Below are 18,459 nucleotides of genomic sequence, written 5' to 3' on the forward strand. Positions count from 1 at the left end.
ATAATAAATTTTGACAAAACTTAAGCTGACCATATCCACAAGGAGATCTGACTTTTGGGAAGAAAAAAAAACCAAAACTACAAATATGGCAGTAGAGTCTGGCCACACACAAAAGGCTCTTTCTTGGCGACACACAATAAATTCCTCTCCCTGACTCCTTCAGGAGACCTGAATCCAACAACTGGATAGGACATTACTCTGGTCTTTGGCCAAGTTCAAGCACAGAACCTATTACCAAGCATTTAAAGACTGGTGGCTCCAAACTAGGGCTCTGTTCTTTCCCTGCGGGAAATTAAGGGAAGAAACCATATCTTGCTCCTAAGCCTCTAGCAGAACTAATTTATCATGCCAAACAGAGACAGTAGGTGAATGCAAAGAAAGAAACAGAGGCAAGTCTTCATAAGAAACCATTGAACTGTACTAGGAAGAATCAAACAATGAGCAATGACTTTCTAGAATTGCCTTAACACAGCTGTGCTTGAATCACACTTTCCACTTTCATTTTTTAAGTCCAATTATACACATGTAGTTTCACACTCAAACAGCACTATAAGGCTTAACTGGAAAACAGCAATCCCTGACCTCCCCACTTCTCGTCTTGAAGCCCCACACCCAGAAAGAAAAACACCTGCAACTCCTCATCTCCTTCTCCTATTTATTTCCACATTTCTAGATTACATTCTTTACCTTCACATTCTTGATTTCTTAAGTTCTGATTGTATCTATAGGTTCCTATCATAGAAGTTTAAAAATTTAGCTCTTACATCATCTGCATCTCAATTATATCTTTAGTTATATCATCATCATCATCATCATCATCTATACCAGGGATTGAACCCAGGGGTGCCTCACATCAAGCCACATCCACAGCCCTTTTTTATATTTTATTTAGAAATAGCCTCAGCCTCCCAAGCCGCTAGGATTTCAGGCATGCACCCCACATTTATATTATCATAGCCACACAAATATGGCTCAGTGTACAGCACTCCATGATTACATTTCCATTCATGTTCAATTCTTTGCTTTCTTGGAATTAATAATTATTTTATTCTATTTGTTTACGTAATCCATAAAATTAAATTATATACTAAATGTAAATTTATCTCCAAACTTTCTAAAAGAACATGAAAATTTCACTCAATGAAGTCAAACACATCAGGTAACTGATCAGTTCCTTGTTAGTTTCTGGAGAAGCCCAACTAAAACTCTAGCCCTCAACAGCCCAAACCTGAGCTCTCCACATAGGCAGCTCAGCTGTGACCCTGGGACTCCCCTTCACAGCATTCCAAGTAGATTTCCTCCTTTTTGGGTCCAACATCTCTTTCTTTTGGGTTATTCCCTTCTTTGTACAGAATCAGCCTCCAAGAGCTTTCTGCAAAGAGCACACAAGAGGCCGACAACTTAAGACAAAACTGAACATCTGAAAACACCTTTCTTCCACGCTTACACTTGCTGACAGCATGGTTGAGTACAGAGTGCTCATAAATTTTCCTCAAAGTCTGAAAGAGGTACTCCTCTGTCTTCCAGTGTCCACGGGTACTGCTGGGAATTCTGATGTCATCTGAGCCCATCCTTTTTAGGTGCCCTGTATTTTCCTCTTTCTGGAAGCCTTTCAGGTTCTCTCTTTATTCCTGTGTTCTGAAATTTCACAATGATCTGCCCTGGAGTACGGGTTTTCTCTCATTCCCCATGAGAGAAATGGAGCAAGCCCTTGCAATTTAGAAGACCTGGCTCCAATCTGGGACATGGTCTCCCGTTTCTTGGAAATCTTCCCTCCTCAGCTTTCCCTGCTGTGTCTCCTGGAACTTCCATTAGTCCATATTTTTGGACCCCTTGAGCCATGTCTCTAATTTTCTTAACTTTTCTCTCCCTTTTGCCCATGTTTTTGTTGGTGTGATTCTATTTTCTAGAAGACTTATCTTCCAACTTTTCCAACTCTTCTATTTTTTTCATAAGAAACTCGTAAGTAATATAACTAACTCTTCTATTAAATGATTTCTATCTACAATCATACTTTGAATTTCCAACAGGTCATTCTTCTTTTCTAGATTTCTTTTATATCATATCCCAGTTTTATTTCTTATCTAATCATTTAATAGGGATAATTTGGTGGGTTGATTTTTGTTGGTGGTAGTGTTTTGTGGTGCTGGGGATCAAACCCAGAGCCTCACTCATGCTAGACAAGCACTCTACCGCTGAGCTCTATATACCTTGGCTATAGTGTTAATTTGGGGGATTTTTAAAAGCTGGCCAACTTTGCCTTGTTTCCATCTCCTCTGTGCACCTATGTTCTGTTTGGGCCTTTTTGTCTTTCTTCTCAAACATTTTCACCTATCTGATGAACTCAGGCTCTCTACCTACTTTTCATAGACAAAAGTGCTCAGAGCTCTGTGAGTGTGGAAAGGATATGTCAATGGTGTCCCCAGTGTGATGTCAGCTGCCAGCAGCTTATGTCACTTCTCCCCTGAGAGGAACCTCTGGGCTTTGTTCTACTCCCTCCCACTCTGATCCCCAAAACACACTCCTGCTCCCAGTTGCATCTGGTAGCCCAGGGCCAGAGTTTATCTGGTTTAAGGTCTCCACACATGTGCTGCTGCTGAGAAGAGGAGGGTCACCTAGAACTGCTTGGTATTCCAGCATGATCTCCCATTTCAAAGGTACCACTGCATCCAGCACCTACTAAGCCTTCCTGGGGCCACGATATAAATCGGCTTGCTTCTCTTGGCTTTTCATCCCAAGGTATATAGCCTAGTAACAAATGCTGAATCCTACTGCAATTCCCACTTGCCCACCCACTTATCCTCCAAACTTTTCATGCTGACTCACAATGGCTATTGTACCTGTTCCCACTGTCCTCGTTAGTTATTGTGAGTTTTATACCTTCTTATTCCTTCACTGTTATTTTAGTGAGGTTTTAGTAGGAAGCAGAATTAAACACTCATGTTCAACCCCCCATGGTTATCTATAAGTTTGAGTTGAGTCTGAAAAATTCACTACATTACCCAAGAAATATATTCCAAGACCAAAAGGAGTCATTTAAAGAAGTCGTCCAGAGTAGTGAAGAGGCATGGCCCAAATAAGGAACAGCAAGTACCCACTAGAGAAAAACAGGTCAGGGCTCTACCACTCATCAGATGACCCACGACAAGTTGTTCTCCTCTCTGAGCTTCCTGTTTCTCTTACTCTCCTCATGGCTGAGGCTCAAATGACATAAATGACATCTAAAGTTCTCTGAGACAGAACAATGAAAACTATAATCATAACAGTTTCTAGAAAACAGTTCCTAAAACCATGCTAAATCAAAAGATTAAAAGACAAAAGAAAAAAAAAAGTTACAGTACCTTTTGACTGGCACTTTCTATCAGATGTCTGATTACTTGCTCTTGACCACGCAATTTGTTATTGCTTTCACTTAAAAGACTCTTGTAGCAATTCTCCACTGCTTTCTCTCTTTCATTGACTTCATTGCATAATTTTTCAACTTCATTTCTCAGGTCCTACCAGGAGAAAAAGAAAAAAATGAAATTTATTTGATAAAAATTTTGAGGTAAGAATCTCTTACCACTGGACTTGCCAAATTATCACTATAAGAAAACAAGCTAATTGATGTATTTAACCAATGTGTATTTCCTGCTCATTCAGAATCTTACAAAAGCCAACTTTAAGAATATCTGAAATTTAGAAAAAGTTTGTGCACCTGTATTTATCACAATATTATTTATAATGCTGAAAAAACAGAAAAAACTGGAGCCAACAACAGAGAAGTAATAATGAGAAAATTAAAACAGTATGGAATAGAAAAAGCACAATTATGAGTAATATCAAACCAGGATTCCAAACTGTATATACAACATGATGCTGTTTTCGATATGTTTACACAAATGCTGCAAGGTCCTTAGGGAACATATAAAAATTATTAACAGTGCACTTACATGGAGGGAGGGAGGTGTTTTTCAGTTTTACCCTTTTTTCTTCTGAGTTCCTAAAATCTAGGTAATCTTGTATTACTTTCATAATAAGGGAAAAAAGTTTCTTAATACTATTTACAAAGAATTTATAATATGGAACTATTTATAAAGACTATAATATGGGAAATGATCATGTTATAGAGTTAAAAATGAAAAAAAAGGCAGTTTATAGTTTATAGTACAATCGTGACTACCTTAAAATATGTACTATTTATAATATTGAAGCACAATTCATAATAGCAAAAGGCTATAAAACCCAAGTGTCCACAATAGAGGAATCAACTATGGCGTGTTCTCACAATGGGGCACACTTGAGCTATAAAGAAAAAGGAATGGAACTCTCTCTACAAATATACTGCCCTAAAGAAACCCTCAGAATATATTAAGTGGGGGTGAGGGGAGAGAAGAGAACCCAAGAGAAATAAGTATGGACAGCATACTACCATTTATTTAACCATAAAACAAATTAAATGGTAGTTGCCTATACGGTAGAGAGAGAACAAGGTAGAAGAGCAGAAATAGAGGCTAGAACTCATTTTACAGATGTGATGTTGGAACCATTTAAATGCTTACAGAATTATGTTAAAAAGAAAATAAAAATCCCCTAAAACTAAAAACAGTGCAAACAAAAGAACCAATCTAATTTGGTATTGAGTTGATTAGCTAAGCAAACATACAGGAATTATTTTAATAACTTAAATGCAGAGTAATTTGTGGGTCCCCAGTGGGATACTTTACTCTAAAGACAAAAGGGGCTGCAAAAAATCTATTTCATTCATCTTGTTGTAAGTCATAATCTTGGTAGCAGTATGCTGAAGTTAGATATATGTATATAATATATATTTATTAAATAAGTAATTATTAATCTCATAAAAAGCATAAGAATGAACACAAACTTAAAGGCTAAAACTCGTAACTCTAAATTTAAATTTGAATCTCAGTAAACTTATATTTTACTTCCTTCCTTCCTTCCACTGAATAAGGCCAGCATCAGTGTCCTCCCTGGTATCCAGACTGTAATCTCTACCAGAGTTCCTTAAAGCAGAAGTTCTCAAAATTAAGTCCCTAAAACAGCAAAATTAGCATCACGAGACAATCAAACATCCCCACTTCAGGATCCCGCTTCAGATCTATTAAGCCAAAACCTCTGATGTAGGAAGGCCCACCAATCTGTGTTTTCACAAGCCCTCCAGGTAATTCTTATGCACACTCTCAAGACTACAGGATTCCCGTCCAAGGAACTCAGGAACCAACTAGAAAAAGCTTATTCTATTGTCCAAGAATAGAAAAATTAGAATTTTAAAAAAGATAATTACAATTAATTCATATATCAAAAATCCAAGTCTGGGCTGAGGGTGTAGCTCAGTGGCAGAGCACCTAGCTTATACTAGGCTCTCGGTTCATTCTCCAGAGTAAAAAAAAAAAAAATCCATGAATTTATGATGCTTTTTAAAAAGGCCTTCCATAAATCTGATAGAATAATAGCCCCCTTCTCCCAAAGATGTTCACATCCTAACTCCCACATGGCAAAAGAAATAAAGATAATGGAATAAGGTTCCATATCAGCTGACCTTAAAATAGAAATGCTACCCTGGATTGCCCAGGTGGGCGCAACAGGACCACAAGGATCCTTAAAAGTGAAAGAAGAAAGCAGAAAAGACCCCGCCAATGACTGCTGGCCATGAAGATGAAATGGGGTTGTGGGACTAGAAACCAGGCGTCTCTAGAACCCGGACAAGACCAAGAGGTCAGAGTGTCCCGCAGCCCTCAGGAGGAGCCTAAGCCCTACCCGGCCTTACTTAGCGAGACCTCATTCAGACTTGACTTCAGAACTGTTAAGATTTTAACTCTTTATTGCTAAGTCACCAAGTTCATGGTAACCTGCTGCACCAGCAATAGGAAGCTAACACAAGAGCCTCTGGTGGATTCCAGAAAACTCTTATTTGTCTTTCCTGGAGGAACTTCACCTAAAGATAACTAAATAAACGATGAAAAATAATTATCTCTTAATAGAAGTATTCGGCTATAAACAAAAAATAGAATACTGAAATGAGATTATCACCATTTTGCAAACAAACATCAATGGCTAGTAATATCTCAAAATCAGGGATTATCAAATGTTTGGAAGAAACAAAGAAAATGTTTTAAAAATAAAGTGCTAATTTAATTTTTTTTATTTAAATTTAAAAAGTTGGGGCTGGGATTGTGGCTCAGTGGTAGTGATATGCTAGAGTTCAGAACCCCCAAGAGACCACCAGAGACCAAGATAATGTAAGCAGCAAAAGAGGTGTTTATTGGGAGCTAGCTCGGTCACACAGCAACTGGTGACGCTGAGAGGCCCCAAACCCAGGGTTTGCAGCAGTTTTATACACTCTTTGGGGAAGGCAAGGACTTCACATACATCATAGCATCTCTTAGCAAATCATCACACACCGAGGGAAAATCATAAAACAACTCTAAAACATAATTAGCACATTCACTGGCGGGAACAAGTTGGATAAGGGTGATTGGTTAGTACAAGAGGGGGTTTCGTTTGAACTGATTGGTTTAAGCCACGAGGGGTGTTCGTGCTGAACTACATGGTTTCCCAACATGTTATCAACCACCATAAACTACTGGGAGGGTCATCTGGCATCCCAGGTATTTTCCTGTCTCATGCTGATCGTTGGTTGCTAGGGGGTTGCTATGGGTCCTCACCTAGCCTGACAGAGTCAGGGACACCTGCGCACAGATCTCTCCTGTTATTTGCAGACAAACAACTCACCAGGGTGGGTATGTACCTAGGAGTGCTCTGTGGGTTTTTCCAAGGACAAGGGCCACGCCCGCTTCCATGGACAAGCTTTGCTCTGAGGTAGAGGCTGGTTTCTCAAAAATGGAGTCACATCAGTTTCTCAGTAGTACACTTGCCTAGCATGTATGAGACACTGGGTTCGATTCTCAATACCACATATAAATAAATGAGTAAAATAAAGGTCCATCAACATCTAAAAAATATTTTTTTTAAATAAATAAATTTTAAAAATTAAATGTTAATTACTTTTCTTGGATAAAAATGATGTGATTGCCCTAAATATTTAGTGCAAAACAACTCAACCAAGAACCTATCATAAATTATAAACAGTAAAGAGAAATTCAATTCTAGTAGAGAAGGGTTTTTTTTATTATTATTATTATACTGGGGGTTCCAGGGCCCCCTAACATATACCAGAAGTGGACACTCAAGTAAAAGTGGACACTCTGATATGTAAAATAGCACAGTGCTTATATATAACCATACATCATCCTGTATACTTCAAATCATTCTGGACTATCTACCAAACCTAATACAATGTACATGCTATGTAAACAGCTGTTAGACTTCGTTGTTTTGGGAATAATGTCAAATTATTCTATGTTTTCAATACAGGTACAACTTTTTTCCCAAACATTTTCTATCCAAGATTGGTTGAATCCGTGGGTGTAGAACCCACAGATACAGAGAGCTGACTGTAATACCAAAGCACAAGCAAATTCTAAAATTAAAGAGTTAAAATGTTCTCCCTCAATACAATCACACACCAACAAAATAAGCCATTTTCAAAGTGTGAATGCTCCTTTCAGTCCTTGTCCTTCTGCAGCCACAATTTTTAATTAATTTTAATTTTGGTTTGGACTTTTTCTTCTTATTATTTTTTACATTATACCATGACCTACGAAGAAAACACAGCAATTAAATAATGAGGACATAAAAAGTACAATTAAAAACAAAAAAGGAAGTTTAAGAGCATGAAATCAAAAAAAGTTGGTTTTTTTTAAGTTTTGGGATGAGGGAGGTCCACGGAAGTGCCCCAGTACTGCCACCTTGTCTCAGATATCCTTTGAGCCAGAGAGAAAGAGAGGCGGGTTTGCTTAGCAAGACTCCACGTCACCTTCAGATTTCCTAGCTTTAGTGAATACTCACCACATGTCCAACCATTTGCTTTTACATATAACAAACAGCAATGTGCTATTATGTTTTCTTGGGGTTTTTATTTTTACAGTTTTTAATTAATTTTGATTTGATTTCTCAGAACATGTTTTGAGGATTCTTTCTGCAAACCAACAAACTATCTTCCAAAAAGGCAGTGGCTAAAGTATCGCTGCAATGTGTTAGTCCCACCCCAAAGTGTAAGTTTTTATCTTACCACATCCTGGCCAGGAACATTTCTTAACTGTTTGCTAATATAATTGGTAAAATGATAATATAATTGGTATAATGATTCTTCAAGAATTTGAATTTGCATTTCCTTGATTGCCAACCCTGTTTCAAAAATGTTATATCTGAAATTTCTCCTCAGATCAACTGTCCTTACTGGCCAAGGATGACAAAATTTTCAAGGACAGCTCTAACAAAAATTTGATCTCTCAAGAATGAATGGCCTGGAGCAGGGGCAGAATATTTGCCTAGCGCGTGTGAGAGGTGTGGAGCCTGTGTTCCCTCATATTGAATCCAGGCAACACAGTAACTGGTGCAACCAGCATACAGAAGAAGTGACACTGTGCCAGATCCTGGGCCCAGGCCTTAGAAAACTGGTAACTTCCAACTCCTGCCTCCTGGAGCCCTGTGAGTCCTCCAAGATGACGACTACCCTGACACTGCTCTGTTGAAGAGCCACACACAAGTGCCACAGCTGACAACCCCAGTTATGCTTAGTTTTCAGTCATCTCCAACAACACGCCAGACACATGAGGAAAGATTCATGGCCCCTCAGGACCAGCCCCCTCACCAGCTGAATGCCATGAGTGACCTGACCACCGAAAGCAGAAAAATCACACAGCTAAGCCCTGCTCAAATATAAGAAAGTTATTGTTTAAGATGATCTGAGGTAATCTCTTACATAGCACCCAGAACACCACCAACTAAATACTTATTAGATAAACAAATGAGAAAATGAATTAAGTAGATGAGATTTCTCTTTCTTTTTTTCTTTCATTTTTTTTTTTTTTTTATTTCAGTGCTAGGGATTGAACCTAGGGCTTCGCACATGCTCAGCAAGCACTCTACCACCAAGTCACCCCCCAGCCCTGTTTCTATTTCATGAATGAGGAACAGCACCTGCCTGACCCCACTCTCTGATTCCAAAGCCTCTCAGTTCACCCAGACACCATGGCACAGGTTTGTGTCTCTGGCATCACCCACCAATACCTTGATCCTGGTCCATTTAAATGATCTCATCTGGCACTCGAGTTTAGAAAATTCCAGATGAAAACTGATGTGAAGAATATCTATATTATGTTAACATTGCCTTTCAGGTATATCTCTTTAAAGTCACAATAAACCTGCATACCATCCTCGAAGATCATGCCTTCTTTTAAATTTTATTTTAGTTATATTGTTTAAGTCTGGCAAATAATAATTATATTTGGGAGTAAAATGTGATGTTTTGATATATGTATACATTGTGGAATGATTATATCAACTAATTAGCATATACATCACTTCAAGTACTTTTTGTAACGACAATGAAAATTTGTCCTTTCAGCAACTTTGAAATATGTAATAATTAGTTATGCTAATAAATAAATATTAATTATGCTTAGTATGTGGTACAATAGACCTAGAAAACTTATTCCTCCTAAGAAACTCTGGACCCCTTGGTCAACACCTCTATCCTTCCTCACCAGCCACAGTCTTTGGTCACCACCATGATACTCTCTACTCCTGCAGGTTCACCTCAGATTCCAGCTTCATCCATACTGTCACAAATTAAAGGATTTCATTCTTTTTGGTAACTAAATATTATTCTATTGTAAAAATATACCACATTTTCCTTATCCATGCATCAGGTGAAGACACTCTTGACTACTGTGAATAACGCTGAGATGAACATGCAAGTGGACCACCCGGTGCTCACATCAGCCCTTCCCAGTGCAGACTCACATACTCAGAAGCAAGATCACCGGATCATATGACACTCCTATGTTTGGTTCTGAGGAACCTCTGAACTGTCCTCCATACTGATTCACATTCCTACCAACAGCATACAAGAGTTCCTTTCCTCCAATCCTCACAACAACTGTTATCTTTCATCTTCTTAGTCACCGCCTTCTAACGCATGTGAGAGTGTCTCAGTGTGATGATCAGGATGTTGAGCATTTTATTAATACACTAGTTGGCTACTTGAATGTCTTCATTTGAGAAAAGTCTGCTCCAGTCCTTCCCCTTTCTTCATCAGGTTGTTTCCTTGCTACTGAGTGGCATTCCTTGTATATTTAGGGTTCAGATGCTTTCCCCCAGCCTCCAGGCCGTCTGTCCACTCTGTTACCTGGTCCCCTGCTATGTGCTTTTCAGCTTGTTGAGTCCCCTTGGTCTGTTTCTGCTTTTGTCTACAGTGCTTTTGGGATAAGAGCCAAAAAGCCACTGCCCAAACCAATGTTATGGAGCCTTTCCTCTTGAGTTTTCCTCTACTAGTTAGTTTCACAGTTTCAGGTCTTGCATTTAAGTTTTTAATCTATTTTAAGTTGATTTTTTTATGTGGTGTGAGACAAAGATCTAATGTCATTCTTCATATAAGTATCATTTGTCCCAGTACCATTTAATGAAGACACTATCCATTTTTATGCCAGTACTATGACATTTTGATTATGAAAGCTTTGTAGTATAGCTGTCCTCCTAATTTTAAAATGTCCAGGTATCACAGTCTATAGAGAGTGTACACCATTGCCAGGCACAGTTAAGTCCATTTACACCATTTTCCAGACTAAGTGCCTTCCTCTATATATACACTTGTACCACATTTCTCCCACATGCCCTCCAAACATAACAGAAGACAGTGTGAAAATGACCTGCTCCAGAATTCCACAAAGGACATGTAGCTCTGTCATCCCCAAGATTAAGGGTTCTTAATCTGAGGTACACTGACTGAACCCCGAGATCCTACACAAGTTTGTCCATGTACATACTTCTGGGGACAGGACCCACAACATCATCAACCTTGAGTAAATTCAATACACCCCTAAGTATAAACCACCTCTTCTTTTAAATCATTGGTAATAGAAACCACCATTTTCTGAGCACCAGCAACAGCCCAGCTTTAGCCAGGGCTTTTTCCATGAAATCACTCTAACCTCTCTGAAAGCCTGTGTGGTATTATTAATGCCGCTTTTGCAGAAAGGAAACTAAAGCTCACAGAGATGGTAAAATTTTGCCAAAGCTTTACAAACAATCTCTAATGCTAAAATTCAAAACCAAACCAGTGTGACCACAAATTCTGTGTTCTTTCCACCCAACTGCACTATTGCGAAGACCAAAGGAAGTATAAAACCAGTGTGTGACCTGGCTTTCAAGGTCAACAATTCCAACATCCCAAGCGAATTTTATAATTTCTCAAGGACTTGGGCTGATGGAATATCCAGACTGACACTAAGGCCCTCCTCCAAATGAAAGAGGCAGGACCAAGGATGCTGCACCTCTTATGAACAGCAGTCAGATAAGGCTTAAAGCAGAGAGGCCACTGGGAAGGGAGGAGGTGTGCACAGAGGTGGCCTTGAGGAGGAGCGGCTGCCATGGCAACACAAAGCCGCCGACAGGCTCCTGTTCCCGCAACCCATGGAGTTATAATAAATGTTTTGGGGAGGCATGGAGACAGTATGTCTTGCCTGAGCAAAACAATCAGAACTGAAAATTGATAATCTTGGGTTTTTTCCCCAAACCTACTTCAATATTCCTGGGTTGTGAAGACAAAAAGACCTTGCCTTGCATCGTGGCTCTAGGCTAATCAGCTGTGTGACCACAGATAGAGAAATTAAATTTTTATGAGTATGTCCTTTCCAGAAATGATAATGATGTGGGCTCCTTTGAAGGTTAGTTAAATGGGGAATGCAGGACAGGTGCCCAGCACAGAGGCTGAGGCGGAGCAAACCATGCTGTCTCGTCCCTCTCTCCCCTCCCTGGTTTCCTCTGATGGCCGCAGGGTCCAGCACTTGTCTCGCCCTCTCTCACACACCTTATCATCCAGCGGGTCACCCAAACCTCAGGGTACAGCACACCCTGGGTAGAGAGCACAGGAGAAATAAAGAGTGAGCATTTAGAGCTCTTCATGGCCAAGAGCCTCAAACCTGACCTGTCACCCCTCCTTCCACCCCAGAGTTCCCAAAGGGGCTGTACAAAGAAGCAAGAGCAGAAGGGGAGTCGAAGTACAACTCCGACAATTCCAAATCCAAAGCTGAACTTTCTTAGGAAATTTAAGATCCAAGGTATTGCTGTCATTGTTACTGTTCCCAGAGGGGCGCGTGCGCTTAATGGAGCTGCCCGGTCCTCTTAGGCAAGTGGATAAAGACAGACGAACACTGAGGAGTGAGGGAGTCAGCCTGCCATACCAGGTGCAGCCTCCTAGGCCTGAAGAGAAAAGCAAGCAAATCCAGGACTTGGGTTCTTCCTGAATGTACAATGAACACTGCACCTTCATTAATAAGGACAGCCCAGTGAATACCCTGGACTCTGAATAATCTGATTAGTAACTCTCCTCTTCATGAGGGATCCAAGTGGAAGAAGGGTAGACGCTGTAGCCACTAGGAGACAAGAGCATCCCTTCCCCTCGCTCACTCAGCCCCTCTTCTCCCTGCACCCAGCTGCCACTGCCTTCTTCATACAGCAGCTCCCTGGGGCACCACAGCGGCTTCCTCACTGGTCTCCCTGTCTCTGGGTTTATCCGGCCAAATCTTATAGACCTCTGATCATCCTTCTGCTCAGAACCCTTCAATGACTCCAAATCAATTGCAGAACAAAGCCCTCATTGCAGGCAGCTCCTTCCAGACTCCTGCAGTGGCTCCAGCCTTATCTACAACCAGCCCCCTCCCCTGGCCACTTAATCACACACTTTCCAGGCTCTGCCTATATCCACCCAGTCCCCTCCACCTGGTAAAAATGTCGTAACATTCTCACCAATTACACTTGGTGGCATACCATGTTCAAGACCCAAGCCCAAGTGGCCATCTCTTACACAAAGCCCTCCCTGATTAGTCTGGCCCTGGCCAACATCCTCCCAAAATACCATCCACCACTTTGATCTACAAAACTCTACAGCACTCAGAAGAGTGCAGGGCACAGTTACCCAGGACCTCATTCAACTCAACAACAACCCTAAGAAGCAGGAATTCTGATCATACCCATTTTGTCAATCAGAGTGCTGCCGTTCAAACAGTTCAAGCCACTTAAGCTAAATATCAGGTAAAAAGTGGTAGAACAAGAATTTAAAACCCAGTCTACCCTCCAAAAGATCAGAACTCTCTAATAACAGACTCCAAAGTTATCAAAATGTCTGAAATGTCAGATAAAAAACCCAAAAGAATGATTCTTAAAAACTTGAAGAGATCCACAAGAACATGGATAAACAGTTAAATGAATTTAGAAAAGTAATGCAGGATATGAATGAGAAATTCAGCAGAGATAAAGATTCTGAAAAAGAACCAATCAGAAATCTTAGAAATGAAGAACTCAAAAATTCAGTTGAAAGTCTCAACAACAGACTACATCAAGTAGAAGGAAAACTATCAAAGCTTGAAGACAGGTCTTTTAAAAATCACACATTCAGACAGACATAAATTAAAAAATATATAAGAAAGAATAAAGAGAACATTCAAAATCTTTGGGACAACGTTAAAAAAAATCAAACACCTGCATCATTAGGATACCCAAAGGGGAAGAAATGATGGTTAAGGCCACAGAAAACCTACTCAATGAAATGACAGCGGAAACCTTCCCTATCTCGGGAATGCCAAGGGATCTAGGTACAGGAGGCCTAGAGAACCTCACATAGACATGACCAGAAAAGATCCTCACCACACACCATGTTAGAGTCAAACTGTCAAGAGTATAAGACAGCCAGGCATCGTGGCGCATGCCTGTAATCCCAGCAGACTGGGAGGCTGACACAGGAGAATTGCTATTTCAAAGCCAGCCTCAGCAACTTAGCAAAGTACTTAGCCACTCAGGAAGACCCCATCTCTTAATAAAATATAAAAAAAAAAGGTCTGGGGACGTGGCTCAGTGAGTGAGCACCCCTGGGTTAAATCGTTAGTACCAAAAAAAAAAAAGTATAAGAATAAGAAGGAATTTTTAAATCTGCAGTTTTTAAATCTGCACATTCCAGGGCAACCCAATTAGACTAACAACAGATTTCTCAGCATCAACCTTACAGGTCAGGAGGTACTGAATGATGTATTTCAAGTCCTCAAAGAAAAGAACTGCCAACCAAGATTACTACACCAAGCAAGGCTGATTTAACAGACATTTACAGAACATATCATCTAACAGCTGCAAAAACACATTCTTTTCATCAGTGCGAGAAACTTTCTCTGGAACAGACCATAATTAAGGTACAAAACAAGCCTTAAGAATTAAAAAAAACTGAAATCATATCATGTACCTTTTTTATCACAATGGAATCAAACTAGAAATCAACAGCAAGAGAAGTTTTGGAAATTATATAAATACATGGAAACTGTATTTATACACACCCTTCTAAGGCACACCCCCGGTGACACTCCTCCTCCATCCATGCCCCACCAGCCTTTGGTTACCACCCAGTCAGTCCACTCAAACTAGGATGGTCTGATTAGGTTACAATCTAATTATTCTACCTCTGAATACACTTGAATTAATACAGGAGCTTTTCAAGGACACCTAATACCTAAACCCTAACAACCAAAAACAAATAATGAAAGCAAATAAAATTAAAGTCTCTCAACAAAGACAAGTCCAAGATCAGATGACTTTACTGCTGAATTTTGCCAAACTTTTAAACAGCTCATTTACAAGGCCAGCATTGTCCTGGTACCAAAATCTGACAAGGACACAATAAAAAGAATAGACCACGGTGTCTGGGGTCACAAAATTCTCAACAAAATACTAGCAAATCAAATTCAACAGCACATCGAAAAGATCAGATGCCTTGATGAAGTTGGTTTAATTCTAGGGATTCAAGAATGGTTCAACATACCCAAATCAATAAACAATATATCCCATAAATAAACAATATAAATCATATGATCATCTCCACAGATGCAGAAAAAGCAGTTGATAAAATTCAACATCCCTTCATGATAAAAGCCCCACATAAATTACTTACAGAGTGATCAGAACTCAACATAATGAAGGCTGTATATGACAGACCCACAGCCAACACCGTACTACATGGGAGAAAACTGAAAGCACTTCCTCTAGGATCAGGAACAAGGCAAGTGTGCTCTCTACTCTTATTCAATATAGTATTAGGAATTTTAGCCAGGGAAATTAAGCAAGAGAAAGAAATAAAAGGCATACAGACGATGAGATTCTGTACAGAGAAAAACCTGAAAATTTCACCAAACGACCATTAGAACTGATAAATTTAGCAAAGTAACAGGATACAAATCAATGCACAAAAATCAGTAGCTTTTCTATACACCAATAATGAATTTGCTGAGAAAGAAATCACAAAAACAATCCGATTCACAGGAGTCACAAAAAAATAATAAAATACTTAGGAGTACACTTAACCAAGGAAGTAAAAGACCTCTACAACGAAAACTGCAAAATCCTGAAGACAGAGACTGAAGAAGACACTGTAGGGTGAAATGATCTCCCATGTTCATGGACCAGAGAAATTGATATAATCAATGCCCATACTTCCCAAAGCAAGCTACTGTTTCAATGCAAATACCATCAACATACAAATGACATTCTTCAGAGAACTAGGAAAAAAATCCTAAAATTCATGGAAGCACAAAAAACCCCTAAATAGCCAAAACAAACTTGAGCAAAAAAAAAAAAAAAAATAGAGCTAAAGGCACAGTACCAGATTTCAAGACACACTATAGGACCATAGTAACAAAACAGTATGGTATTAGCATAAAAACAGACACACCAATGGAACAGAACAGAGGACCCAGAAATAAATCCATGCATCTGCAGCCATGTGATTTTTGACTTAGACGCCCAAATGTACATTGAAGAAAGGACAGCCTCTTCAACAAATGGTGCTGGGAAAACTGGAAGTCCACATGCAGAAGACTGAAACTCAGCCCCTTATGCTGCATAAAAAGAAATTCAACTTAAAATGGATCAAAGACCTTAATGTAACATTTAACACTCTGAAATTCCTAGAGGAAACAGTTGAAGATACTGGCAGAGACAGCAATTTCCTGGATAGGACTCCAAAAGCACAGGAAACAAAAGCAAAAACTAACAAACAGAATTCCCCCAGAATAGAAAGCCTCTGCACAGCTAGGAAACCGGAGAGGAGACAGCCCACAGGATGGAGGAAACCTTTGCCAGCTATTCAAATGACAGAGGATTAATATCCAGGATATATAAAGAACTCCAAAAAAGGACAACAAAAAAGTAATTCAACTTCAAAAGTGGGGAAATGATCTGAATAGACACTTCCCAAAAGAAGTACAAATAGTCAATAAATAACATGAAAAAAATGTTCAAAATGATTAGCCATCAGGGAAACAAATTAAAACTACAATGAGATTCCATCTCACCTCAATTAGAACAGCTGTTATCAAAAAAAACCAGCAAATGCTGGTGAGGATGAGGATAAAAAGGACCACTTAACACACTGTTGCTGAGAATGTAAATCAGCATAGCCACCACGGAAAACAGTATGGAGGTTTCTCAGAAAACTAAAAAATAGATTTACCATATGATCCAGCCACACACCCGGGCATATACTAGAAGGAACTGAAATCAGTGTACTATAGAGATATTTGCAAATCCATGTTTATCAAGGCACTACCTACAATAGGCAAGTTATATAATAAACCTACTAGATGCTATCAATGGATGAAAGGATAAGGAAAGTGTGGTACCATTACATAATGGAGTGTTATTCAGTCATAATGGAAAACAAAACCATATCACTTGCAGGCAAATGGATGAAACTGAAGAGCATCATGTTAATAAGCCAGACTCAAAGCAAGCACTGCACGCTTTCTTTCATCTGTGGAATCTAGAGGGGCACAAAAGAGGACACGAAAGTAGAAGGAGGCTCTGGAGAAAGGGAAAAGAGGTCGGAGGAGAGGGAAGCAGGGTCAAAGAAGGCAACAGGGAGGGTGAATGTGATCAAAGTAGGTCACACGCATTATAAAAATGTCACAACGAAACCCATTCATTACTTTGTGTAATTAATATGTGCTAATTTTTACAATTTTTAAAAACTAAAAAGAGAACAACCATATGATCTAGATATCCCATGTCTAACTATGCATCCAAAAGAAAAGAAGTCAGCATAAAAAAAGATACCTGCACGTCCATGTTTATCACTGCGCTACTCACAATATCCAAAGTACGTAATCAGCCTAGGTACCTGTCAACAAATGCATGGATAAAGAAAATATTGTTCTTCCGGTGGCAGAGCGGCAGATTACTGTGTGCGGGGCAAAATGGAGCTTGAGGCCATGAGCAGACAGCTACACCAGCCCAGTAAAGCCAGCCGTCTTCCCCCATCTGACTGTGGTGCTTCTGGCTACTGGCATGTTCTTCACCTCCTGGTTCTTTGTTTACGAGGTTACCCCCACCAAGTACACATGGGATATCTACAAAGAGCTCCCCATCTCCTTGGTGGCCTCACTCTTTATGGGCTATGGAGTCCTCTTCCTCCTTCTCTGGGTCGGCATCTACGTGTGAGCTCCCAAGGGTAACCACCAAATCCCTCCACCAAATTCCACTTCACTAAATCCCTGCTTTTGTAAATTAATTTTTTTTTACTGTTGCTAGAAGTGTCCCACCTACTGCTCAAATATAGGCAGATGTGTGACAAAAAGAAAAAGAAAAAATTATACAAGTACACAATGGAGTATTACTCAGCCATAAAGAATAAAACCCTGTCATTCGAAATACCACATGCTAACTCTCATATGAAGAAACTAAAGAATAAAATCTTGATCTGGAAGTAAAAGGATTATTAAAGAATGTGAAAGAAAAGGTGAGGGTAGAGACAAGTAAAAGCAGCTGGGTAGACACAGTGAATCAATGGTAGATCAATGCATGATGTACACAAGCATGAATATATCACCATGAATTCCATTAATTTGCACAATTAACACATGTAATAAAAATTAAAAAATAAAAATGAAACCTGTTATGTATTCTTTTTTATCACTCCAGTGGTATTTCAAATGGAGCCCAAGAAATCCAAAGATCAGGAATACCCAAACGTCACTGGCTAGCAGAATCACCCAACTACATGTTCCAGGGAACCCCCTACTAGAAATTGATTCAGCTGGCAAGGGGAAGAGGACACAAATTCACACTTTGTTTTAATGCCTAAGAAATCTACAGAGCCCCTTGGATGCACCTGTTTTATTTGCTTATGAACAAGAGCTACTAGAAAAAGTTTGAAAACCCCTATCCTGCATCAGACACCCACCCTGCTTTACAGCAAGAACTGCCACAGCAAGATCTGCATGAGGTCACTGAATGACAGGTGTGAATTTCTACACTAATAGGCGATTTTCCTTGAAGATTCATAGGTGCTCTCGGGGCCAA

At 39.6% G+C, this 18,459-nt stretch overlaps 1 protein-coding gene and 1 pseudogene across 4 annotated transcripts in view; one reads left to right on the forward strand and one right to left on the reverse strand.

Moving 5' to 3' along the window:
* The window catches only part of Cdk5rap2 (CDK5 regulatory subunit associated protein 2), a 181,016-nt gene that overhangs the window by 91,566 nt on the left and 70,991 nt on the right, over positions 1-18,459 (reverse strand). For all 4 annotated transcript variants that reach the window (XM_077797085.1, XM_077797084.1, XM_026408635.2 and 1 more), the window contains one exon: positions 3,342-3,497. In XM_077797085.1, the coding sequence (XP_077653211.1) occupies positions 3,342-3,497 (156 nt within the window). The remainder of the gene's footprint in view (positions 1-3,341; positions 3,498-18,459) is intronic.
* Positions 17,355-17,598, forward strand: LOC113196639 (dolichyl-diphosphooligosaccharide--protein glycosyltransferase subunit TMEM258 pseudogene; annotated as a pseudogene).

Source organism: Urocitellus parryii, chromosome 4, assembly GCF_045843805.1.
Source record: "Urocitellus parryii isolate mUroPar1 chromosome 4, mUroPar1.hap1, whole genome shotgun sequence".
NCBI classification, from domain to species: Eukaryota; Metazoa; Chordata; class Mammalia; order Rodentia; family Sciuridae; genus Urocitellus; species Urocitellus parryii.